The 26703-nt window shown below is 41.5% G+C and overlaps 1 protein-coding gene across 1 annotated transcript in view; it reads right to left on the bottom strand.

The window, feature by feature from the left end:
* LOC306960690 (ankyrin-1-like) overlaps positions 1–26703 on the bottom strand; it is a 222220-nt gene that overhangs the window by 95931 nt on the left and 99586 nt on the right. The window contains exons 3-7 of the mRNA XM_079553166.1: positions 12363–12464; positions 5712–5810; positions 3488–3586; positions 3221–3319; positions 886–1071 (exon numbers count right to left, since the gene is read on the bottom strand). Of these exons, the coding sequence (XP_079409292.1) occupies positions 886–1071; positions 3221–3319; positions 3488–3586; positions 5712–5810; positions 12363–12464 (585 nt within the window). The remainder of the gene's footprint in view (positions 1–885; positions 1072–3220; positions 3320–3487; positions 3587–5711; positions 5811–12362; positions 12465–26703) is intronic.

The following is a 26703-nucleotide window of genomic DNA, read 5'->3' on the forward strand; positions in this document are numbered from 1 at the left end:
AAAAAATACAAAAATATGACCAAAAAATGACCAAAAGTTGATTAAAAATTGACCAAAAAATTTACAAAACTGTGATAAAAATTTACCAAAAAAATAGCAAAAATAAAAAAAAGATAAAATTCGACAAAATGTGACAAAAAAAAAAAAGATAAAATTTGATGAAAAAGTGGCAAAAATGTCACAAAAAATTTAGAAAAATTGGACAAAAAATTGATTAAAAAAAATTGAAGAAAAACTGAAAAATTATGACAAAAAATGACATAAAATGACAAAAAAATTGATAAGAATTTGACAAAAAATGTATTAAAAAAATGGAAGAAAAAATGACAAAAAAATGACAAAAAAAATGACAAAAATGTTACAAAAATGAGTTGAATACCCAACAAAAAAAATGATGGAAAAAAAATCTGATGACGTGAGGAAAAAGATCCTCTCGGTTCAGGCGGGAGTTAAGAGGTTAAGGATTAGTTGCTAGTGTTTGTGCTTAGAGGCGATAATTTGATGGTTTCGCCACAATTTTTCTCTGTTTTCTGATAAACTGTAAACTATCACACACAAGTAAAGTCAAGTCAAAACTGGGTCCATATTGATATTTTCTTCACAGCAGATTGCCCAGTAGGAGGAAAAGAACGACACTAGCCTAGTGTTAGCATATGTAGCATAAAGCTAACGTTAGCATTTATGTGTAGGGGGGAGGAAAGGGACGAGGAGGGGTCATTTGTGTGTGTAGTCTGATCTGTTTCTGTTTCCGTTGTGGATTGTCCGTTAGCTTCCTGGGTTCACTTGTCTCTAGTTTGATTAGTGGCCGCTGGTGGTACTGCGGTCTAGCCTTTCCCCCATAGAGCCGGCTCTGTGGTAATGTTTCAGACGTTAGCCGGACCGTACCTTACTGAGGACGTCCGGGTTGGGGTCGTTCTGCAGCAGCACGGCCGCCGTGCGCGTGTCGTCGTTGCGCGCCGCGATGTGCAGCGCCGGGAGCCGCACTTTGCCTTTCGTGCCGTAGTTTATGAGGAGGGCCACCACGTTCTCATGGCCCTGCTGCAGAGCCACGGCCAGGGGGGTGAAGCCGTCCTGGGACAGACACACACAGGGTCAGTACCGGGGGGGGAGAGACACAAGAGGGAACAACCCGGGGGCTAAAGACTGACCTCTGCTGGACACAAGAAACACTGAGAAATAGAACCATGGGGATCACACATGACTGCAGATCAGCGACGACAACCAGCAGATTAAAGGCGTTTCAAAACTACATCTGAGCTACAATGTGTAAGACTGACTCAAGCTAACAGGAGCTGCACAGCCCACACAGTCACTTCCTGCTTCGATCCAGCTCGCCAAAATAAAAGCACCGTCTCATTCATTAGTTCAACTTTCTTTATGCCCAACTATTGACAGACGTTTTTGCCCCTTTGCCCCACGGACGGAACTTTCCTCAGGTCGGTTGTTTTTGTGCAACAGGTTAAATGCTAACTTTAGCTGCTTGTGCTAATTGAGTTAAACTTTAAGCTGTTGCTGCGTAGGCTTATGCGCAGTTTCCCCACGTGGCGTCTTCCTGGACAGTAAACCAGACCCTGGACTTCCTGTTTGTCCCACACAAATAAAGAGAAGCTCAGGATCTGGTTAAGGACAGAGTTACTGATGGAGTCACAGCAGCGAGTAATAACATCATGTTCTCTGTGAATCTGCCCCAAAGGAAACGCCAGCGCTCGTAAGGGGCGGAGCTTTATCTTAGAGCTAAAGGCTGGTGTTAAAAAATGATAATGTTACAGGTAAACAAGTAAATATTATTTAAACTAACAGGACGATTCTTTTTTTGCGCTAGTTTTGATTTTTATTTTGTGTTAGCCGCGTTAGCCTCTAGACAAAAAACATCCACGTTATGAACACGGAGGTTTCCTCCAGTGAAGTCCTCACGTCATATTTTCTAACCTGCTCCGTCACATCCGAGCTTTTACTCGCTGTCCTTTACCAAATCTTGAGCTATCGCTTCATTTCTGTTCTACTCATTTTTAATGGGAAGAGAGAGCGGACGGGAAGTTCAGCGTCTGGTTTACTGTCCAGGCGGAAACCCCATGGGGTCACTCTGCATATTCCATGGTCTGGGTGAATACTGGATTCTGATTGGCTGGTGCATTATTTTGGTGTAACCGCACACGTAGTCCGGTGGTTAAATCACTGGGATGTCACTCCGCTGTGGCGTCGCCATAGCAACGCATGACACAGCTGAATCAGATAAAGGCGTAATTAGTGACTGACAGGAACGTATGAGATGGATTTAGTGTTTGCTAAATGTTTGTAGAGGAGAGTGAGCAGCTAGGTTAGCTACTGTTAATAACATATGAGCTTTACATTTCTATTGGAAACGGTTAAGGCTATTCATCATTTTCAGGCGTACATAAAATGATCCTGCATTGAAGCATCTTTGTCTGGATTAGTAAAGTCAAACATAAAAGTTTCAGTTGGGGGGGCCCAGGTGTGAGCGACTGAAAGGTAAATAAGTCCGGCCCACGAGTGCCGCATATCGGTGTTTACTTCCAGGGAAAAGTGTTTCCGGGTTAGTCCTGTTGTGTTGTGATTCTGTGCTGATGTTGTGTCGTTGAGCCTGACTGAGATCCTCGTAATAGCTGCGGAGAATGACTCGCTCTGAGACCAGCCAATGAAAAACACATTTATTATAAATGTTAGGTTTGTGGGACCCTGGTATAAGCGGATTAAACAACGAGGAGCCGCGTTAGACGTTATAATGCAGGAGGAACAACACTGTGTCGGGCGTTAGAACCGGCTAACGCACTAAGGCTCAGAGGTGTTTAATCCTTACATAAACTTCTGTTGTGTCCACAAGTTTGATTCCATTTTTTCTCATTAATTAAGTGCTTATCGGGCAATTTATCCTTTAAAATCCACCGTTTATCTGCTCACATCCTAAACAAGACTGCCCTGATCCTAAACCCCACCTTTTTTTTTAAATTATTGTCACTGAACAAAGTCAGAGCGTCTTGTGTCTCGTTAGCGTTACAGTGTTAACTTGTGTGTTAATGATATTCTCATAATGATCTTCCTGTAGCTGCTGAGCTCATGAATGAGACGAGCTCGGCCGTGCCGGAACGTGGAAGAAAAAGAAACGATAACGGAAAGGAAACGTCAGTCTTGGCCCTTTAAAGTTCCAAACCCGGAGCTGTGGACGGGGCGAGGGGGCGGGGCGAAGGGGGGGGCGGAGTACCTCGGTTGGAATGCTCTGATTGGCTCCGTTCTCCAGCAGAAACTTCACCACCTCTAGATGGTTTTCCTGAGCCGCCATGTAGAGCGGCGTGAAGCCCTTCTGCTCTCAGACACGGCGGTGGCGATGGCGGCGGGGGCGGTGGTGGGGGGCGGGGCAGCGGACGACACAGGCAGGAGACAGCACCGCACGCAAGCACAGAGAAAAGAGGATGCACAGAGATGGCACACACGTAGACACAACGATGTTTGAGGAGCCGAGGAGTCAAACCTGGGACTGGGCGTTGACGTTGGCGCCGTAGTTGACCAGCTCGGTGACCACCTGCTCCTGCCCCGCCAGAGCCGCGATGTGCAGGGCCGTGTTCCCCTTCTGCGGGGGGACAGAATCAGAGGGTTACAGGGGAGTTTACGCAACAGCAGGAGGCGCTAGTGTAAAGAGTTCAGGGCTGTGATGTCATCTCGCTAAGCATCATGGGATTTGCAGCAATAATGAACTGAAGGAGATTTTACTTAACATTAAAACACTTGGACACCACAGTGACCCAGCAGCTGATTCTACACTTTTTATACTGTTTTTAGTCCATGGGAAATGTTTGCTAACAGCCACAAACATGGCGGATCTCCATGGTAACAGTGGATTTTACTAAACTCTGGCTGTGTCCGAATGTCCACCCTCGTCCCTGACCCTCATTCACTACATAGGCCCGAACTATATAGTCACTTTTTTTGAAGAGTTTGAAGAGTTTATTTATTGTTACAAACGTTTATTTTATGAAACAGAACGACTGTTTTGGCACTTTTACAGGCGTTTTATTTTTTACATTTGAATTTAAATTAAAACTATCATCACAAAAAAAGCAAGAAAAAAAAAAGTCACTCCAGCGTGAGCTCAGAGACGCAGAAAGTCGGTCAGAGCCCGGTGTCCGAAACACCAGCATGAGCGACCACATCTGATAAAAGTCGCTAAACTCCGGGAATAAAGTATTTCTGTGATAAAAACCAAACTCAGAGACAGTGGAATATTTATGATAAATACGAGTCAGATACTTTATATTTAACATGGATTTTACATGAATGGCTTGGATTATTCCAGAGGAAGCTATCGGTCATTTAGCTCCAGCTAAAGGTTAGCCGCTAGCGTTAGCATGAAGCTATCGGTCATTTAACAGCGCAAGCTAAAGGTTAGCAGCTAACGTTAGCATGAAGCTATCGGTCATTTAACAGTTCAAGCTAAAGGTTAGCAGCTAACGTTAGCATCTTTTCTCCGTAACCGTTTATATTTAGGTCGTTTATTCATGAGAAACACAAACACTCGACTGAAACAGCTGATTTACTTCAGTCGTGTTTAGTTCACAGACCTGTCTCTGTCCGGCTCTTCTCACACTCTCCCAGTGCATTGTGGGCTATATTGACTCGTTTAGTGACCATCGATGCTCACGACTTTTCCAGATGCATTGTGGGAAATTTCGAGTGGACGACTTTTTTCTCTCTGGACATTCGGACACGCCTACAACAAGTGACCACTATATAGTGACTATATCGTGACTATAGGGAATAGTGTGGACTTTCGGACACAGCCTAAAGCTTGTTTCCAAACCCTCTCTACAGTGACAAACACGTCCACTGTGCTTCAGGCCTGTTGATACGTCTGTGGTTTAAATGGGAATGTTGTTACAATATTTGTTTTAATGTACATTTGTAAGTAAAGGATAATGTTTAGAACGATGGTCATTATCGGGAAAATAAGCACCGACAGGTCTTGTTTCGCCCTGAAGGTTCTTATTTTCCCGATAATGACCATCGTTCTAAACATTATCCCGCTTATTATTCGGCCATTTGCCAATTGAACATGCACAACATAAACTTCATACACTTTTATGAAGGCCCAAAGGTTTATTTAATGATTTCCGCGGCAAATAGTTCCCAAACGTTAGGCTAGGCTAGTAGCAGCAAGGCTAGCTACTTATTGCTTAGCTGAAGGTGCGACAGAGACAGTGTCCTCGACTACTACGTGTGGACTGATTTGAAAGACTTGTGTTAAAGGGGCTAGATGCAAGTTAGTCATTTTATACTCACTACTGCCACCTCTGGCCTTATGCGTAACTGCAGCTTCTGTATTAAAGGGGGGGTATTATGCAAAATGGACTTTTTCAAGCTTTCCATCATGTTATTCTGTCACTCCCTTATTAAAAAACATGCCTAAAGTGTTGCCTTGGCACATTCACGTATTTCTGAGTAATCTGTAAAAACTCTGACGGCGGCCATTTTAGGGATAGCTTTGCCTGAGTCCTCCTAGGAACGCCCCCACCTCCTGGAGACGCCTCCGAGCTTTCGTCAGTTCTGCTAACTGTGAGAAGATCGAGGAGAGCAGCTCCACGCACCTCATTCTAAACCTACGGACTCAGACGCACACGTGTGACGTCCCGTGACTCTGGCGGCGCCGGGTTTACAGTCGCCCTCATTCACTCATGCAGCCGCTCGTGTGAAGGTCTGACCTTGGTGGTGGTCTCCAGGGTGATCCCGTTGTGCAGCAGCTCCAGCACCATTTTCACATGACCTTCTTTGGAGGCCAGGTGCAGCCCGTTCAGCCCATTCTGAGGAGAAGCAGACAGAGCAGCTGTAGGACCGGCAGCTCACACTCAGACCATCTGGAATCACCACGGATTCCACAGCGTTAAGATTGATCCGGTCATTCTGAGTTTGTGCAGTTTGGGAGTTTTTCAGTGAAGCAAAAATCTAAAAATGAATTGTGTCGTCATGAGCTTTGAACTTAGTGGGCCAGATGATCAAAAGACAAAAAAGTTCTCCAGGTCCAAAGATTCAATATAGTAAATATGGAATTTTCAGTGATAATTATTGACGGGATTGGGAAAAAGGGATTGGGAAAAAAATTGAAATTTGGGGGAAAACTGATGGAAGAAAACACGTAAAAAAAATATAATTGGAAAAAACATGAAAAAAAGATTTAAAAACGTGAAAAAAAATTCTAAAAATTGGGGCAAAATTAAATTTTTTGGGAAAACTGATGGAAAAAAAACGTGGAAAAAATGTCAATTTTTTGTGTGCATTTTTTAGAGGAAAAAAAGATGAAAAAATTGAAAAAGTGGAAAACATGGGAAAAACAAAACAAAATAACTAATTAAAAATTAATTACATGGAAAAAAATTGGGAAAATTTGGGGCTAAATAGAAATTTTGGGGAAAACTGATGGAAAAAAGCACGTAAAAACTTTGGGAATTTTTGGGGGAGAAAAACATGAAAAAATGATTTAAAAACGTGGAAAAAAAATCTAAAAAAAAAGAAGAAAAAATTGGGGCAAAATTTTATTTTTTGGGAAAAACTGATGGAAAAAAAACATGGAAAAAATGTTAAAACTTTTTTTTTTTGCATTTTTTGGAGGAAAAATAGATGAAAAAATTGAAAAAGTGGAAAAAATGGGAAAAACAAACAAACAAAAAACATGGAAAAAAAGGGAAATTTTGGGGGAAAACTGATGGGAAAAAAAGGTAAAAACTTTGGGATTTTTTGGGGGAGAAAAACATGAAAAAAATGGGTAAAAAATGAAAAAAAAAAACTGTTTTTTCACCCTTTTGTAATTTTAAGGAAGTTTCTTGGTTGTTTCACCTCAAACAAATGATACAAAAGCAAAAGAAATGAACATTATTAATCTGTGTTAAGTTTCTATATGACAAATCCTTTACCATCGGTATCAAAAAAAGTATCGTTAAAGGGACTAAATGCAAGTTGGTCATTTTATACTCACTGCTGCCACCTCAGGTCTTACGTGTAACTGCAGTCTCTGTATTTAGCTCGTGCATGACGACACAGGACAGGATTATAGAGGCAGTTGTGGTGAACAGGTGTGAGCGTAGAGTCCGTATAGTCCCTTTAAAGTACAGTTATCTAAAAAAGTAACATCCCTCAGTCTCTCCTGTTGAGTTTGAGTCTTTTATTCACGACACAGATACAGATATTTGTTCCTCAGGCTGAAGAACACAGACCCACATGCTGAGGGTCCCCATACTTACACTGACCACCGGGGGGGCATGCACATTCACACACAGTGAGCGCGGGTTGTGGGTGCGATGCCGGGGTGTGTGTGGGGAGGTGCAGTACAGCAGGGGGCGCTGGTCTCTCTGGGGCAGGAAGAATACGAGGCGTGTGGGATAGGTCCGAGCTCACACAGCCCTCGACAGCCCACAGGACATGTGAGGTTGGACCTTTGCCACAGCGCCACATATTGTTCCTCTGAGCGGCGGAGAGAGAGGCGCGAGGAGGGCACTGTGGAGGGGGGGGGGGGGGGGGGGAGGAGGAGGAGGTGATGAGGAGGAGGAGCAGGGGAGGAGAAGGAGGAGCAAGTGAAGAGAAGGAAGAAGAGCAGGTGCACTGCAAAAAGTAATTAACTAGATCAGTATAAACATCTCAATTTGAGCACATCATCTAAATTTTAGTTGTTTTGACTAGTTAAGAAGTTGTTGGGCATTTGTCCTGGATTATTTCACTTGTTCTGAGATGTTTCTGACTCGTTTCGATACGTTTCGTCCTTATTTCAGGTCATTTTCTTTGCCAATGGGGAAAGAAATGTCGAATTCTTATCACTTTTTCGTCAATTTTTTCTCAATTATTGGTCAAATTTTTCTCACTTTTTCGTCATTTTTTTCTCAATTTTTCATCAAATTTTTCTCACTTTTTCGTCAAATTTTTGTCAATTTTTTGTCACTTTTTTGTCAAATTATTCACATTTTTTGGTAAATTTTTTGTAATTTTTTGTCACTTTTTCGTCAAATTATTCGCATTTTTTGGTCGAATTCTTATCACTTTTTCGTCCATTTTTTCTCAACTCGTTTCGATACGTTTCGTTCTTATTTCAGGTCATTTTCTTTGCCAATGGGGAAAGAAAATTGGTCTCATCTCATTGGCAATTTTACTTTCTTATTTCAAGCCAGATTTACCCTAGAACTGGTCTGAAATGTCCTCAAACAAGCAAAGGAAACTTGGTCCGATCAGGAAAAGTGTCTAAATGAGTGAAAACCGCTCAAAACAAGAAACATTTCCTCAATTCAAGTCACTTTTTCGTCAAATTATTCGCATTTTTTTGTCGAATTTTTATCACTTTTTCGTCCATTTTTTCCTCAATTTTTTGTCACTTTTTCGTTATATTATTCACATGTTTTTGTAATTTTTTTGTAAATTTTTTGTCAAATTATTCACATTTTTTTGTAAATTTTTTGTCATTTTTTTGTCAAATTATTCACATTTTTTTGTCGAATTCTTATCACTTTTTGGGGAAAGAAAATGGGTCTTATCTCATTGGCAATTTTACTTTCTTATTTCAAGCCAGATTTACCCTAGAACTGGTCTGAAATGTCCTCAAACAAGCAAAGGAAACTCGGTCCGATCAGGAAAAGTGTCTAAATGAGTGAAAACCGCTCAAAACAAGAAACATTTCCTCAATTCAAGTCACTTTTTCGTCAAATTATTCGCATTTTTTTGTGGAATTCTTATCACTTTTTCGTCCATTTTTTCCTCAATTTTTTGTCACTTTTTCGTTATATTATTCACATGTTTTTGTAATTTTTTTGTAAATTTTTTGTCAAATTATTCACATTTTTTTGTAAATTTTTTGTCATTTTTTTGTCAAATTATTCGCATTTTTTTGTCAATTTTTTGTCATTTTTTTGTCAAATTATTCGCATTTTTTTTGTCGAATTCTTATCACTTTTTGGGGAAAGAAAATGGGTCTTATCTCATTGGCAATTTTACTTTCTTATTTCAAGCGAGATTTACCCTAGAACTGGTCTGAAATGTCCTCAAACAAGCAAAGTAAACTTGGTCAGATCAGGAAAAGTGTCTAAATGAGTGAAAACCGTTCAAAACAAGAAACATTTCCTCAATTCAAGTCACTTTTTCGTCAAATTATTCACATTTTTTGGTCGAATTCTTATCACTTTTTCGTCCATTTTTTCTCAACTCGTTTCGATACATTTCGTCCTTATTTCAGGTCATTTTCTTTGCCAATGGGGAAAGAAAATCGGTCTTATCTCATTGGCTCATTACTTTCTTATTTCAAGCGAGATTTACCCTAGAACTGGTCTGAAATGTCCTCAAACAAGCAAAGCAAACTCGGTCCGATCAGGAAAAGTGTCTAAACGAGTGAAAACCGCTCAAAACAAGAAACATTTCCTCAATTCAAGTCATTTAAGCCAATGCTCGATATTCACTTTCTGTAGTGGGAGGAGGAGCAGGTGAGGAAGAGGAGCAGAGATAAAAACATTCTTTTAGATGCCTCCTCCTCATCGATGTTAAAGGTTTTACTCTTTGAGGTAATGTTTGGTTATGATTCCAGATCAGCAGGAATAACTTTGTAAAAGACACAAATCTGCAAATCTGAATAAAACAAACTACGACAGAACAAAAAGTCTAAAAATGGGCAAATTGTGCTTGGAATAAATTTGCCCTTGATTTGAGAAGGTACGAAACATGATCCGCCAACGGAACACCGTGTTTTTGTACTTTTGCTCTGACTGTGTTTAAAATGAGGTAATAAATCTCACATTGAAATAAACTCCTTCTTCTTCAGACACAGGAGGAGGTGGGGAGAAGTGAGGAGGTGAGGGTGGGGGTGAGGAGGTGAGGGTGAGGAGGTGAGGGAGGAGGTGGAGGTGGGGGTGAGGAGGTCGACATGCTTCATAAAAACAAGCCACTGGAGTCACAGTAACACATGCAGCTCACACTGAAATAAACACAGTTGTCACATGATCCACAAACCGCTTCCTCGGGTCATTGTCCAGCACACGGGTCCAGAGCCGTGGGAAGATGTTTTATTTAGGAGGCGCTGAGGGACAAAATGTACCCCCAAAGTACTTTTTCTGTGCATAAATCCTATTGATTAACCTCTTAACTCCCGCCTGAACCGAGAGCATTTTCTCCAGTTCAGCTTTACCCAAATCCTGTAGGCCAGTGTGACGCCTCATTTGAAAGACCTACAAAACTAAACTGATCTTTTTCCTCACATCAGATTTTTTTTTAATCACTTTTTTTGTTGGGCAGTCGTCTCATTTTTGTCAAATTTTCGTGACTTTTTTGTCACTTTTTCGTCAAATTATTCGCATTTTTTTTGTCAAATTCTTATCACTTTTTCGTCCATTTTTTCTCAATTTTTCGTCAATTTTTTCTCACTTTTTTGTCAATTTTTTGTCAATTTTTTGTCACTTTTCCGTCAAATTATTCACATTTTTTTGTCAAATTCGTATCACTTTTTCGTCCTTTTTTCTCAATTATTCGTCAAATTTTTCTCGCTTTTTTGTAAAAAAAATTGTCAATTTTTTCGTCAAATATTCGCAATTTTTCGTCAATTTTTTCTCGCTTTTTTGTCAAATTTTTGTAAATTTTTTGTCACTTTTTCGTCAATGTTTTCATCTCAGTTTTGTCGCTATTTTCACAGCTTTTTTCCAGAAGCTTTTGGATTGGGGTAAAGCTGGAGAAAATGTGCTCGGTTCAGGTGGGAGTTAAGGGGTTAATATTGCCTGCAGTTCACAAACTATCCACCAGGGGGTGCTGCAGCGCCCTCAGCACCCTGGGTTCCCACGGCCTTGCACGGGTCAGTCTGGTCATGTATGTGCCGAGGCGGCGGTCCTGGCACTTTAGTTTCTTTTTAACAGAGCACACAGTGGATTATCACTTTGTAAATAATCATAGGATCAATATTTACTGCCAGAGGACATGTTCCATATATATATATATATATATATATATAAATATCATATACATTTATTAAACCCCAGAGTGACCGCCGGCAGGTACAACATGTCGGGAAGCAAAGTTCTGGGAATTTTCAACATCAGAAATTTTCCGTGGGAATTAAAGCCTCGCCTTAACCGAGCACATTTTCTCCAGTTTCGCTAAAAGCTTCTAGAAAAAATCCAAAATAGCGACAAAAATGACTCGAGGATGAAAACGCCACGAAAGAGCCACGAAAAAGAAATGTCAACACGAGGAAAACGATCTGTGTAGATGAGTTTTGAAGGTCTTAGCTTTCAGATGAAGTTAAGTTGCCATCTTGTTTTCAAGGGGCGTTACTCTGGCCTATTGGCTGTAAACTTTTGGATTTGTGTCAGGGATGCACCGATACCGATACCGATACCTGTATCGGGTAAATCCAAGATTACACATAGAGCTGACTTTATTACAGACGACACTCCCTAAACCAGAGTCAGGCTAATGATGCTAATGTTGCTAATGTTGCTAATGTTGCTAATGCTGCTAATGTTGCTAATGATGCTAATGTTGCTAATGCTGCTAATGTTGCTAATGTTGCCAATGCTGCTAAAGCTGCTAATGTTGCTAATGATGCTAATGTTGCTAAAGCTGCTAATGTTGCTACTGTTGCAAATGTTGCTAATGCTGCTAATGATGCTAATTATGCTAATGATGCTAATGTTGCTACTGTTGCAAATGTTGCTAATGCTGCTAATGATGCTAATGTTGCTAATGATGCTAATGATGCTAATTTTGCTAATGATGCTAATGTTGCTAATGCTGCTAATGTTGCTAATGTTGCTAATGATGCTAATGATACTAATGATGCTAACTAGCTGCTAACAGTTTTTTGGCGATTCTTCTTCATCTGAAAAACTGACCCAGAGACTAAAAAGATTTTTGTCAATCATTTTTTGGGGTATTCAACTCATTTTTTCAACTTTTTTTGTAATTTTTTTGCAATTTTTTGTCACACTTTTGTCATTTTGTCGTCATTTTTTAAGTCATTTTTTGTCAAATTTTTATCACATTTTTGTCATTTTTTGTGACATTTTTGGCACTTTTTCATCAATTTTTGTCATTTTTTGTAAATTTTTCGTCACATTTTTGTCACATTTTCATCATTATTTTCGTCTCAGTTTTGTCGCTATTTTCACACCTTTTTTCCGGAAGCTTTCGGATTGGGGTAAAGCTGAACTGGAGAAAATGCGCTCGGTTCAGAGGTCAAAGGTCAATGGGCAACGAAAAATCGAAAACTCCCACAATTTCCGAGCTAAAGTTCCCATTGAAAGTTCCTGCGAAAGGCCCCGCCCCCTTGTGACCTTACACATGCGCAACCCACGCCGTGCGAGCGGTCCCATCCACAAGCCCCGCCCCCCCCGCCTCACCTGATTGGCCGTGTTTATGTCGATGCCGTTCTTGATGTGGTCCAGGGCCTTGTCCAGGTTCCCGGAGCGGGCCGCCCTGAGGAAACTGTTCCCGGCGCCTTCCTGTGGGGGGAGAGAGGAGGTGTGGGGGGGGCAGGGGGGGCAGAGAGGAGGGGGGCGGAGACGAGCGCAGAAGAAGGGGGGGGCAGGGAGGGACAAACAGAGCAGTTAGAGGCGAGGAAGACAGACCTCAGGATGACCTAAAGCGAGTGTGGGAGTTCAGGTTCGGGGTCAGGACGGGGGCGTTTCCTTCAGACCGAGGCAAGTGTGATGATGATGAGGACAAGAAATGTGCGGCCAGTTCTTCCCGTAACGTTCTCCGAAAAAAACGCTCAACATCCAGGACAACCGGAGTGACCGCGGACAAGCACGATGCCCTTCCCGACAACAAGAGAGCCGGACCTTCTGCCCACAGGCCAGAGGGACCTGCTCAGCCCCCGGGGGACCTGCTCAGCCCCCGGGCCACCGCCTCTCCAGAACCACAGACACAAACACTGGAATATACTGTTTTTTTTCTAGAGGTATTTACAATATCGGCCGATCTAGCGCCGATACAAGCCGATATCTCAGTAGTAATCTCATAGTCTCAGTCAATATGGACAGGCTGTGTGTCATTATGGAGCTCAGAACGTCTGCAATTGTATTTTTAGCAACTGTATGCTAATGCTAACGGCAACTAATCCAAGCTGGGACAGAAACAATGATGGAATCCCCGATTTTGAGAAATATTATTATGCAAAAAAGAGATCAAATACTTGTTATAGGGGGGGTGTTATGCAAAATGGACTTTTTCAAGCTTTCCATCATGTTATTCTGTCACTCCCTCATTAAAAACATGGCTGAAGTGTTGCCTTGGCACATTCACGTATTTCTGAGTCATCTGTAAAAACTCTGATGGCGGCCATTTTAGGGATAGGTTTGCCTGAGTCCTCCTAGGAACGCCCCCACCTCCTGGAGACGCCTCCGAGCTTTCGTCACCAGCCGAGTAACCAACCACTGCTCCTCAGCAGAACCCCCTCCCCACTGATGCCACAGACAGCGTGTGGAGGGGGCGTGTCTAAAGGCTCAGAGGTTCTTAAAGAGACAGAGGCCGATTTCAAGACATTCACTACAGCCATTTTGAGAGAGACATTTTATACAAGGCAGTTATTCTAATTTACTGCATTTACAGACCAACAGAAGGTTTGTCATCATTGTAGTGTGATATAGACTGGTGCTGTGGGGCTGAAAAAAGCAGAATACTCCCTCTTTAATATAGAAGCTGCAGTTACACGTATAACCTGAGGTGGCAGTAGTGAGTATAAAATGGCTAACTTGCATCTAGCCCCTTTAAAGTACTCTAAAAATGCAGGGTTTCTTAAAATGTCCTGGCAGAACATCCCACCTGGTCAGATGCAACAGTGATTCTCAACTGTGGGTCGTGGAACCATTTTCAGGGGGGGCCTATAGGAATATTTCCCATCTGAAACTGCATGGAAACACACCAGGGTCTGTTCAAATTAAACTGATTGGGTTGTTTTGATCGCTTTAAAGCAAATCTACTGCTTGTTCAATTAAAAAATGGTTGAAAATACGATATTTTATGGGATATATGACAAATGACGGTTGTATTTGGGTCGTGGCTCGTCATCCGAGGGTAAAGGCGGGTCCCGAGGCCAGAACCACTTGAGAACCACTTGGTATTTGCAGATTAAAAGTTCTTTACTCTGGGATATAATGGTGAATTCGGCGATGATGTTAACTTGCCTCCCCTGCCCTAAAGTAATACAATAAAAGCAGCCCAGTGTTTATGTTTTTACAGGATTCACAAACCAGAGATTTGGAAAAAACGGCCCAAATATCGACCTTAAAAAAAAACCATATCGATCGACCTCAACTTTTTCCACCATAAATGTTCCATGAGCTGCTTTCTTCATGATTCAGGCTCAGCTCCATCATGGACAACACAGACTGAGGCTCCCTCACTGCTGTCAGACTGAACAACACGACTGTGCAAAACTACAATGTAATAGTAGTAGTAGTAGTACTAGTAGTTTATTCGGTCAGTTCATTCCTTTAAACCTTATACAAACATTTCCAATTCTTTGTGTACAACACGACCGAAAGGTTTTAGGCTGAAGTGAAAACTTATCACGCCAGTTTACAGACTTCCACCAGAGAAAAAACAAAACATTAATAATGAAGTGTCAAACAGAAGAGAAATAAGCCTAAGTATCTGGAGTTAGCAACATATTCCAACAAATATATATACATACATTTGTTTTATGTTAATTTAGTTGAAACTAAATCATGTCATTATTATTTTTTATGTTTTTTTTCTTACTTTATTCATCCTAAGCTTATATATTCTTGAATTTTAGCAGCTTTAAACAAGTTTTTGAAGAGTTGACTGTTTGGGACAGTTTTAACTGATCTTCCACAGATTAACTCCTCTCACAGAAACACATCCACTCTTTTTATTCTTTTTCGCTTTTGCTTTTTTGAAAATAGCAGCTCCTCTGAGGTTATACTGACTTTTCCTGTGTTCAAAAAGCTCCTGGAGGAGGGAGAAGATCATTATATGCTTTGTACATTATTATTACTAATAATCTGAGTCCAAGGCCGTGGGAACCCAGGGTGCTGAGGGGGCTGCAGCACCCCCTGGTGTATAGTTTGGGAACAGCAAGCCTTCCACCTGAACAGAGCACTTTCTCTCCAGTTTGGTTTTACCCAAATGTAAAAGCTTATTGGTAAAAGTGTAAAAAAAGAAAAAAAGAAAGAGAAAAAGAAGCGACACAAATGTGACAAAAAACAATAAAAAATGTGACAATTTTTTTTTTTTAAAGTTGACAAAAAATAAGTGAAAAATGTGACAAAAAATAAATAAAAATGTGACAAAAAATAAATAAAAATGTGACAAAAAAATAAATAAAAATGTGACAAAAAATAAATAAAAATGTGACAAAAAAATAAATAAAAATGTGACAAAAAATAAATAAAAATGTGACAAAAAACACCAAAAATGTGTCAAACTTCACACAAAAGAATGTGAAACAACGAGACAGCAATGTGAGGAAAAGGGATCTGTTTTGTATGTCTTGACTATGAGGCGTTACTCTGCTCTAATAAGCGCCAGGTGAGAACTTGTTAGATTTGGGTAAAGCCGAACTGGAGAAACTGCGCTCGGTTAAGGCGGAGGGTAAGAGGTTAATAAATAGGAAATATGCGCAGAAAAAGGGCGCCCCCTAACTAAAATATCTTCCCTCGGCTCTGTCTGAGTCAGACCACCAGGACTTTAACCTGCACTGCCAAAGTATAGTCTGGTCTAATTTAATGTTTTTAATGTTTATTTTTATCATTGTTTATAAGACGGCCTCCATTTACGATTTAATTTGCACATTTCCTGTTTTTCCTGTGTTTCTGAGAGCTGATGGAACAGGGAACTTCTCCATTGTGAGATCAATAAAGGATTATCTTATCTCTCTCGTACAGACTTTGTTACCAGTTTCCACTCACTCACTCACTCAGATCTTACACACCATTTTCAGAAACTACAGGGTCTTAGCTTTCAAATCAGGCGTCGCAAACAAACAAGCGACAAAAAATGTGACAAAGCAAATGTGAGAAGCAAGATTTACACAATATAAAAAAGCAACATAAACATGACAATAAACTTTTGATCAGTTTTGTGGGTCTTAGCTTTGAAATAGGCTGAGAAGGCTTTAGATTTGGGTAAAACTGAGCAGGGGAGAAGGAGATTGGTTAAGGCGGACGCTGCAGGTGAAGAAAGATACATTCAGAGAGAACAATTGGAAACTTTTGCTGAATTTTACTGATTTATGAGAAAAAAGTTTCTGTTATTTTATGTTTTCCTATAAAAATAAGAAAAAAATCTAATCTTAGCCAAAATCTAAAACCCAGACAGAGCCAGGTTTGAATGTATTGTTTTATTTTGTTGATTTAGTGACAAAGGTTTTCACTGACTTTAAGCGTTTTTGAATTTTTAAGTGAAAAAAAAAGGTAAAAAAAAATCAAATTTCGCCTTGTTTTTTTTGGTTTAAAGCAGAATAAATCAGGCTGGGAATTATACATCGGAAAATCCTACGACTAAATGATAAACTGTCACAACTTATGTTTATACTTTTTCATCAGGCCCAAGGAAACGCTCTCTCACTCACACACCAGGCAGAGAGAGTGAAGTGTCCTGCCCGAGGACACAACAGCAGTGCGCACCTGCAGGAGCTGGGATTCGAACCCACGACCTTCCTGCCATGATGTTGTTCCGTGAGTCCAACGAAAGTCTCATCTGGAGAAAAAGTTTTGTTGCGTCTGAATGTTTCTCGTGTTTTACCGACCGGAAGTGACCACACTGCAAAAAGTGGATTCTCAGCAAGTAAAAAATGTCTTACTTTAAGAAAAAAGTTCTTATTTTTTCCCTAAAAAGTAATAATGTTTTGCCGCAAAGTTTTCTTGAGAAAAAAATTCTTATTTTAGGAAATAAAATCTAGTCATTTCTTGTTTAGATAAATTTGCTAAAAAACATGATAATTTTTCTTGTTACAAGAAAGAAAAACTTTTTGAATCTTCTTCAGTTTTAGACAAAGAATATTTTTTCTTATTTTAAGAAAAACTAAGATCAACAACTCTTAATGTAAGAACTGCTTCTCACAGATAAAACATTCCATTCTTTAAAGTGGGCGGCTCGGTGGCACAGCGGTTAGAGCCTCAGCTTCACAGCTCGAAGGTCCCGGGTTCGATTCCCACCAGGACGGGGCCTTTCTGTGTGGAGCATGTTCTCCCCGTGTCTACCACTAAAAACATGTACAATAGGTGAATCCTCCAGCAGGTGATTCTGACCATCAGCCTGGCTCCACCTCATGGAGGCGGGTCTCCGGGCGCGGGAAATACTCTCCTTAAATATTAGTATTTATTAAGAACATTTTGCTCAAAAATGTGAGTCATTTAGAACATTTTACTTAAATCAAGCAACATTCAAGTAAAATATCCACAATTTTTCACTAAATAAGAATGTTTTCCTTAAACTATTCCATTTTCTGAGGACATTTTGCTTAATTCTAGCTTTATTTGCTTAAATTTAGTGTTTCTTTCTTGTTTTATGATGAGAAAAATATTCTAGAAATGGTGGAGGTGAAGAGATGAACTAGTTTTTAAACGATCAGCCTGTATAGAAAAGTAGAAAGTGTCATATGTTTCTTTCAAAAGTCGTGGAGCAAAGTTACAAAAAGTAACTTTACAAAAAGTAAAGTAAATCTGTCTACATCTGTTTGCTGAGAAGAGGTTCAGAATAATCCAGCCCTAAGTTCGAGTCCTGAAAAGTCCAGGTGAAGGCGTGACGACAACAGACAAAAGCACTTCCTGCACCTCATGACATCATCAGGTGGAGCAGAGTGAGGAGAAGAGACTGAAAACAGAAGCTCGAACAGGAACGAAACACAAGTCCAGGTCCGATCATTCCAACGACCCGGCTCAGAGAGAGAAAAGGCCACTTAAAGCCTGAAAAAGCAGCAACATTCCCGCTCCGGCTCCTTTAAAGACTCAAAAGGAGACTTCAAACCTGGCCTGGTCCGCTCCCTTCCCCGGGCTCCATCCACAGCTCCGTCCACACGCCTCCGGGACATAAATCCACCTCGGGGAGCGCCGCGCTGCCGAGTGCCCAGTGTTTTTTCCCCCCGAGCTAACGCGGATTTGAGCTGGGGGGGGGGGGCGGTGGACGATGGGGGGGGTCGTCGGAGAGGGCTTTTGTTGTGACAGGAATGGGGTCCCCCCTCTTTACCACAGGGGAGAAGGAGCACATGCCACTGCAGAGGCCTGGCAACAAATGACACGCTGTGGAAGTGAGAGCGAGGGGGGCGGGGAGAGGAGCGGGAGGGGGCGGGGCTACAGAGTACTGCAAATATTCAACTACAAGTGTTACTACGAGAGTAATTCAGGTGGAGGGCGGGCGCCAATGCAACTCTATGGGAGAGAGAAGGTGCAGAACTTTGGGCCAGTTTTTGTTTCATGTGCACTGAGACAAACAGTCAGTGGTCTTGTACATGATGAGCCACATCTTTTTCATGCGATTGGTTTACAAGTATTGGTAACTCATCAAATTCCAGTAATAAACTCATCAATATCCAGTATTGGTAACTCATCAATTTCCAGTAATTAACTCATCAAATTCCAGTAATTAACTCATCAATTTCCAGCAATGTTAACACATCAGTTTCCAGTATTATTAACTAACCAATTTCCAGTAACTCATCAATTTCCAGTATTGTTAACTCATAATTTTCTAGTAATTAACTCATCAATTTCCAGTAATTAACTCATCAATATCCAGTATTGTTAACTCATCAGTTTCCAGTAACTCATCAATATCTAGTAATTAACTCATCATTTTCTAGTAGTGTTAACTCATCAATATCCAGTAATGTTAACTCATCAATTTCTAGTATTGTTAACAAATCAGTTTCCAGTATTATTAACTAACCAATTTCCAGTAACTCATCAATATCCAGTAGTGTTAACTCATCAGTTTCCAGTAACTCATCAATATCTAGTAATTAACTCATCATTTTCTAGTAATGTTAACTCATCAATTTCCAGTAATTAACTCATCAATAAACAGTAATTAACTCATCAATTTCCAGTAATTAACTCATCAGTTTCCAGTAATGTTAACTCATCAATTTCCAGTAATGTTAACTCATCATTTTCCAGTAATTAACTCATCAATAAACAGTAATGTTTACTCATCAATTTCCAGTAATGTTAACTCATCGATTTCCAGTAATGTTAACTCATCAATTTCTAGTAATTAACTCATCAATATCCAGTAATGTTAACTCATCAATTTCCAGTAATTAACTCATCAATTTCCAGTAATTAACTCATCAATTTCTAGTAATTAACTCATCAATTTCTAGTAATGTTAACTCATCAATAACCAGTAATGTTAACTCATCAATTTCCAGTATTGCTAACTCATCAATTTCCAGTAATTAACTCATCAATTTCCAGTAATTAACTCATCAATTTCCAGTATTGTTAACTCATCAATTTCCAGTAATTAACTCATCAATTTCCAGTATTGTTAACTCATCAGTTTCCAGTATTGTTAACTCATCAGTTTCCAGTAATTAACTCATCAGTTTCCAGTATTGTTAACTCATCAGTTTCCAGTATTGTTAACTCATCAATTTCCAGTAATTAACTCATCAATTTCCAGTAATTAACTCATCAATTTCCAGTAATTAACTCATCAATTTCCAGTATTGTTAACTCATCAATTTCCAGTAATTAACTCATCAGTTTCCAGTATTGTTAACTCATCAATTTCCAGTAATTAACTCATCAATTTCCAGTAATTAACTCATCAATTTCCAGTATTGTTAACTCATCAATTTCCAGTAATTAACTCATCAGTTTCCAGTATTGTTAACTCATCAATTTCCAGTAATTAACTCATCAATTTCCAGTAATTAACTCATCAATTTCCAGTAATTAACTCATCAATTTCCAGTAATTAACTCATCAATTTCCAGTAATTAACTCATCAATATCCAGTAATGTTAACTCATCAATATCCAGTAATGTTAACTCATCAATTTCTAGTAATTAACTCATCAATTTCCAGTAATGTTAACTCATCAATAAACAGTAATGTTAACTCATCAATATCCAGTAATGTTAACTCATCAATATCCAGTAGTGTTAACTCATCAATAAACAGTAATGTTAACTCATCAATTTCCAGTAATTAACTCATCAATTTCCAGTAACTAACTCATCAATATCCAGTAATGTTAACTCATCAATAAACAGTAATGTTAACTCATCAATTTCTAGTAATTAACTCATCAATTTCCAGTAATTAACTCATCAATTTTCAGTAATTAACTCATCAATTTCCAGTAATGTTAACTCATCAATATCCAGTAACTTTAACTCATCAATTTCCCGTAACTTATCAGTTTCCAGTACTGTTAACTCATCAGTAAACAGTAATGTTAACTCATCAATTTCCAGTAACTCATCAGTTTCCAGTACTGCTAACTCATGTGTCGTGATGTGTGGGATAGACATGTTAACGTCTACAAAGAGTGAAATAAATAAATAAATAGTAAAATAATAATGTGATGTCGAGCTGTGCAGACGTGTTGGAGAAGCTCGTCATTCTCGGGGAGTTTAATAGATCAGAAATGCAGAGTATTTGTCCTGGTTTAGCCGCTCGCTCAGCATTAGCATTAGTTTAGCCTCTCATTAAGTCTTCTATAGCGATCGCAAAACTTCCCCAAATCTTCCAGCCCTTGTTTGACTCGCGGAGATGATCCTCCTCTCGCACTTTGACTGAATCCTCCAGACAGAACCATGGAGACCCAGAGCAATGTTCCGGAGAGGAGCAGCGCAAACACAGCTGACGCTCCTCACACAAACACTCCCAACGACCCGGGAGGTGTCTGTGCTTCTTTATACCTTTAAAGGAACAGGCCACCGTTTTTACATACTGAGACATGTTCCTACCTGAGCTTAGACGAGTTCATGTGTACCTGTCTGGTCTTCACGCGTGTCCTCACTCACGTTAGCACAGACGCCGTTAGCATTTAGCCTCCTCTCCATAATAACACCAGGAGTACTTCTGCGCAGTAATATCTTCACTTTACTGTGCAGACGCCAAACTACTCCTGGTATTATTACGCCTTACAATATAGTTCCCCTTTTTATTTGCTTAGATAATCCACATTGTTTAAATTTGTGTAATTATACTTTATCGTGTAACACTTCACGTAACCATATTTAAATAGTGACAACGTGGAAGAGCTTGGTAGCTTCTATCTTATTCTTCACCTGTTCTGGAGCTATACGCACGTTGAATGTTATTGTTGACTGTCGGAGATCCCGCACATGCGCACTACGCCCGAGGGCAAAAGGCTCAGCTCCTCAATCCTCCACAATCAACACAGCCCACTCAAAACCTCGTTTTTAAAGACAGCCACCGGCAAAACCGTCGCCTCACAGACCACCAGCATCACGAGCTACTGCCCTGATAGGAGTCTAACTGCTGCAAGCGAAAAGCCCATTTCATCCGTGCCATATACTACAGACACAACGTCATTAAAAAACGTTTAAGCTTAAACTATAGTCTAAAGTTTCTCTTAATACTTACGTCAACATTTTCGCCTAAACCAGTTTAACAGTTACATTTAGGCTTTTAATTTATTATCATTATCAGCACTTAAATATCATTAAAATCACCAAAGTTCACCAAAAGAAGATGAAAGCATCCCCACAACTGGGACAAAGTGACCTGTTGTACATTTAGAAAGAGCTCGGTTCAAAAGTCTGCTGTGACTGGACCGTCCTCTCTTGAACCGCATGAAGAACATCTACTGAGGCTTTAGCAGACACGACGAGGCACTTGATGGTAGTAGCTTTTTTGTGTCTGTGCATGTGGAGGAGGTTTGTATTTTCTTACCTCTAATAACATGAAGTGAGTCATGGCTCGGTCGCTGATTCAGTCTCCTGATCACTGTTGCTTTCTATGTTAAATCTGATCTTACATCAATGAAACGTTCCGCTCCGCTCCTTCCTTCGTTTGTTGGCGTCGCCTACAGGGGGCGTGCGTGTTCACTACATTCATTGTATTATATTTAGCCATATTTAGCACGATCTTTTGACCAAAGTTTTTAGCTAATTTATAATGGAGTATAGGCCAGCGCTTTCCTTTTGCCCTCCTGTCGGCGCCACGGCTCAGTATCACGTGCTCGTGACGTCACTCGTTAACATGCGTATAAAGGAGAGGCTAAATGCTAACGCCGTCTGTGCTGTGTTTACGTGACTGAGGACACGCGTGAAGACCAGACAGGTACACATGAACTCGTCTAAGGTAAGAACATATCTCAGTATGGGAAAACGGTGGCCTGTTCCTTTAATTATTTGAACATCCCAGAACAAGTCTAGTCCCTAGTAGGTCCCTAGGGCAGGGGTAGGCAACGTCAGGCCCGGGGGCCAAATTCGGCCCTCCAGCATAAAACCTTTGGCCCCCAAGAGAATTTTGAAGAAACATGCATTCATAAATCAGAGACCAAATACGTGACAAGGACTCTGAAGTTTGAAAAATACTGTCTACATTTTCACATTTCCCAGCATTAGGTCATATATTATGTGTAAAACTTATATTTGTAGGAAAAAGGTGCTTTACTTTGGGCTACAATTGTGAGTTTTGGCCCTTGGCGTTTTGGAAATGAAGAAAATTGGCCCTCCATGACACAAACTTGCCTACCCCTGCCCTAGAGCCATGCAAATATGAAGAACGTCATTTTACAACCCTTTTGTATTGACTCCATCTTTCTGTCGACTAAATCAAGCTAACATTCCTTATTGTGTCTGTTTCATATGAGCTAAAGAAGCTACAAGTCAGACGTAGCATGTAGCTCGCTAGCGCTAGCAACGTCAATAAACAAAAGCCTTGTTGTTGTTATTCTTCGGTGTTTAGTATCCTTGTAATTGTAAAAAAAAAATAAACACATCACTGACATTGCTGATCCTGTGCAAATGCAACACCATTGTATTCCAGCAGGGGGCGCCTGGAGTGGAAGTCAGAGCAGGGCACGTGCGAGTCGAGCGGGGCCGAGTGTAGATGCGTCTGTCTGCGCGTCAGGCCCCGTCTGTCCCGCAGAGATAAGGCTGCGAGGCGACCGCGCCCTCCCCTGGACGTCATCTCCACTTTCCCCCCTTCAACCATCCACCCAAAACATGCACAACAGCTCCAGATCTCAGTGCAGCGTTTACACCTGCCCCCCCCCCCCCCCCACACACACCTCGGGAACAAAGCAGCGCATTGTGTCAGTAAATGAGCCGGGCCCGCGGTGCTCGGTGGGACAGGGGGGCATTAATCACCGCGTGGAGCAGCAGCTGCACAATGAGCTTCTGTAGATACATTAGCTCCGGACAGGAACACAAACCCCGGGACAATGGCTGTAAAAGTGTCCAGCGCGCACCTTTGTGTGCTCTATGAAGTCTACGGGGCTCAACAGCTGCACCCGCCTCAGTCCTCCTGTGTGCCCAGCTCTCCTCGCTCCTCTCTCTTTCTCCCCTGCTCGCTCTCTCTCTCCTCCTCTCTCTCTCTCTCTTCCTCATTCTCCTCTCCTCAGTCTCTCTTATCTCTCCTCTTTCTTTCCGCTTTCTCTTTCTCCTTCTCTCTCTCCTCTTGTCTCTTCCTCACTCTCCCATTCTCTCTCCTCCTCTCTCTCTCTCTCCTCAGTCTCTCTCCTCTCTCCTCTTTCTCTCCCCTCTCTCTTTCTCCTTCTCTCTCACTCCTCCTGTCTCTTCCTCACTCCCTCTTTATATCCTCCTCTCTCTCTTCCTTTCTATCCCCTTCTCTCTCTCTCCTCTTGTCTCTTCCTCACTCTCTATTTCTCTCCCCACTCTATTTCTTTCCTCCTCTCTTTCTCCTTCTCTCTCTCTCTCTTCCTCACTCTCCACTCTCCTCACCCCCCTCCCTTTCTCCCCTTTACCTTCTCTCTCTCCCCTCTCTGCCCCCCCTTCCTTACCTCCTCTCACTGCTACCATCCTCACCTCCAAAAATCCTCTCTCGTCTTCTCCCTGGAAGCCATTTTTTTCTTTTCCTCTCTCCTTCTCTAACGCCCCTTCTGTGGAGCTGCTCTCCCTCTTCTCTCTCTCTTTCCTTCCCCATTCTCTCTCTCCCCTCTCTCTTTCTCCTTCTCTCTCTCCTCCTGTCTCTTCTTCTCTCTCCCTTTCTATCCTCCTCTCTCTCTTCCTCACTCTCCTCTCCTCAGTCTCTCTTATCTCCTCTCCTTCTCCTCTCCTCACCCCCTCCCTTTCTCCTCTTTACTTTCTCTCTCTCCTCCTGTATCTTCCTCACTCTCCTCTCCTCAGTCTCTCATCTCCTCTCCTCGCCCCCCTCCCTTTCTCCCCTTTACTCTCTCTCTCTCTCCCCTCTCTGCCTCCTCTCACTCCTACCATCCTCACCTCCAAAAATCCTCTCTCGTCTTCTCCCTGGAAGCCATTTTTTTTCTTTTCCTCTCTCCTTCTCTAACGCCCCTTCTGTGGAGCTGCTCTCCCTCTTCTCTCTCTCTTACCTTCCCCTTTCTCTCTCCCCCACTTCTCTCTCCCCCCCTCTCTTTCTCCTTCCCTCTCTCCTCCTGTCTCTTCTTCTCTCTCCCTCTCCCTCTTTCTCTCCTCCTTTCTCTCTTCCTCACTCTCCTCAGTCTCTCTTATCTCTCCTCTCCTCGCCCCCTCCCTTTCTCCCCTTTACTCTCCCCTCTCTGCGCCCCCTTCCCTTACCTCCTCTCACTCCTACCATCCTCACCTCCAAAAATCCTCTCTCGTCTTCTCCCTGGAAGCCATTTTTTTTCTTTTCCTCTCTCTCTAACGCCCCTTCTGTGGAGCTGCTCTCCCTCTTCTCTCTCTCTTTCCTTCCCCTCTTCTCTCTCTCCCCCCTCTTCTCTCTCTCCCCCCTCTGGACTCTTGGCGCTGCAGCATAGACAGGATGACGTCACTGCTCTCACTGCGCACTGGGTCTGAAAGAGGGAGCTCACAGATATACATCCACACCGTTTCCGACCGTCCGGGGGGGGAGAGAAACCCCGCAGACTCGGCTGACGGGAACGAGGCGGCACCTTTAATGTTCGGGATACAACACCCGACAACAAAATGATCAAATACTAAACACCATTCAAAAGCCACGGCCTATGGCAAAGAACTGGATCACATGACCGGTCCAAATGCCTCCGTAGTGAAGCATCTGTGAGGGTCATGTGCTCTATGAAGTCGGAGTTCAAGTACGGAGCTCAACAGCTGCACCCGCCTCAGTCCTCCAGCTCTCTCGCTTCTCTCTCTTTCTCCCCTCCTCTCTCTCTCTCCTCACTCTCCCTTTCTCTCCTCCTATCTGCCTCTCTCTCTTCCTCATTCTCCTCTCCTCAGTCTCTCTTATCTCTCCTCCTCTCTCCCTCTTTCTCTCCCCACTCTCTTTCTCTTCCTCATTCTCCTTCTCTCTCTCTCCTCCTGTCTCTTCCTCACTCCCTCTTTCTCTCCTCCTGTCTGCCTCTCTCTTCTCTCTCTCTCTCTTCCTCATTCTCCTCTCCTCAGTCTCTCTTATCTCTCCTCTTTCTCCTCCTCTCTTTCCTCTTTCTCTCCCCTCTCTCTTTCTCCTTCTCTCTCTCTCCTCCTGTCTCTTCCACACTCCCTCTTTCTCTCCTCCCCTCTCTCTCTCTCTTCTCCTCTCTTTCCTCTTCCTCACTCTCCCTTTCTATCCTTCTCTCTCTCTTCCTCACTCTCCTCTCCTCAGTCTCTCTTATCTCTCCTCTCTCTCTTATCTCCTCTCCTTCTCCTCTCCTCACCCCCTCTCTTTCTCCTTCTCTCTCTCTCTCTCCTTCTCTCTTTCTCCTTCTCTCTCACTCCTCCTGTCTCTTCCACACTCCCTCTTTCTCTCCTCCCCTCTCTCTCTCTCTTCTCCTCTCTTTCCTCTTCCTCACTCTCCCTTTATATCCTTCTCTCTCTCTCCTCTTGTCTCTTCCTCACTCTCTATTTCTCTCCCCATGTGACTTCCTGTGCGGTTCATTCGTCCTCTCAGTTTTCGGTTCGTTCTACACGTTGTTTGTTGCAGAGGGCGGGGTCAGGAGCTCAGGAGTAATGTCTGATAAATGACCATGAGCTCCCACTGCAGTGACAGGTTTAATCCCAGGGGGGGGCGCTCTGGGTCACGTCGCTTTCACGCAGCTCATTAGAAACGGATCTATAAACAAAGCCCTGTAGGTGTGAGCACGGCCGTAGCCAGGATGTAAAAAACAGTGAGGTCCGGATAAGTCTTTAAATCGGGGGGGTCTTGAGCTGTTTTCAAAAATTGCTTTTTGTTGCAGTGTTTGAATTTTTGTCATTTTTTTGTCATTTTTTTGTTGAATTTTTGTTGAATTTTTGTTGAATTTTTGTTGAATTTTTGTTGAATTTTTGTCACTTTTTTGTCACTTTTTTGTTGAATTTTTGTTGAATTTTTGACATTTTTTTGTTGAATTTTTGTTGAATTTTTGTCACTTTTTGGTTGAATTTTTGTCACATTTTTGTCACTTTTTTGTTGAATCTTTGATATTTTTTTGTTGATTTTTTGTTGAATTTTTGTCATATTTTTGTTGAATTTTTGTGACATTTTTGTTGAATTTTTGTCACATTTTTGTCACTTTTTGGTTGAATTTTTGTCACTTTTTTGTTGAATTTTTGTCACATTTTTGTCACTTTTTTGTTGAATTTTTGTCACATTTTTGTCACTTTTTTGTTGAATTTTTGTTGAATTTTTGACATTTTT

Source organism: Gobius niger, assembly GCF_951799975.1.
Source record: "Gobius niger genome assembly, chromosome: 1".
NCBI classification, from domain to species: domain Eukaryota; kingdom Metazoa; phylum Chordata; class Actinopteri; order Gobiiformes; family Gobiidae; genus Gobius; species Gobius niger.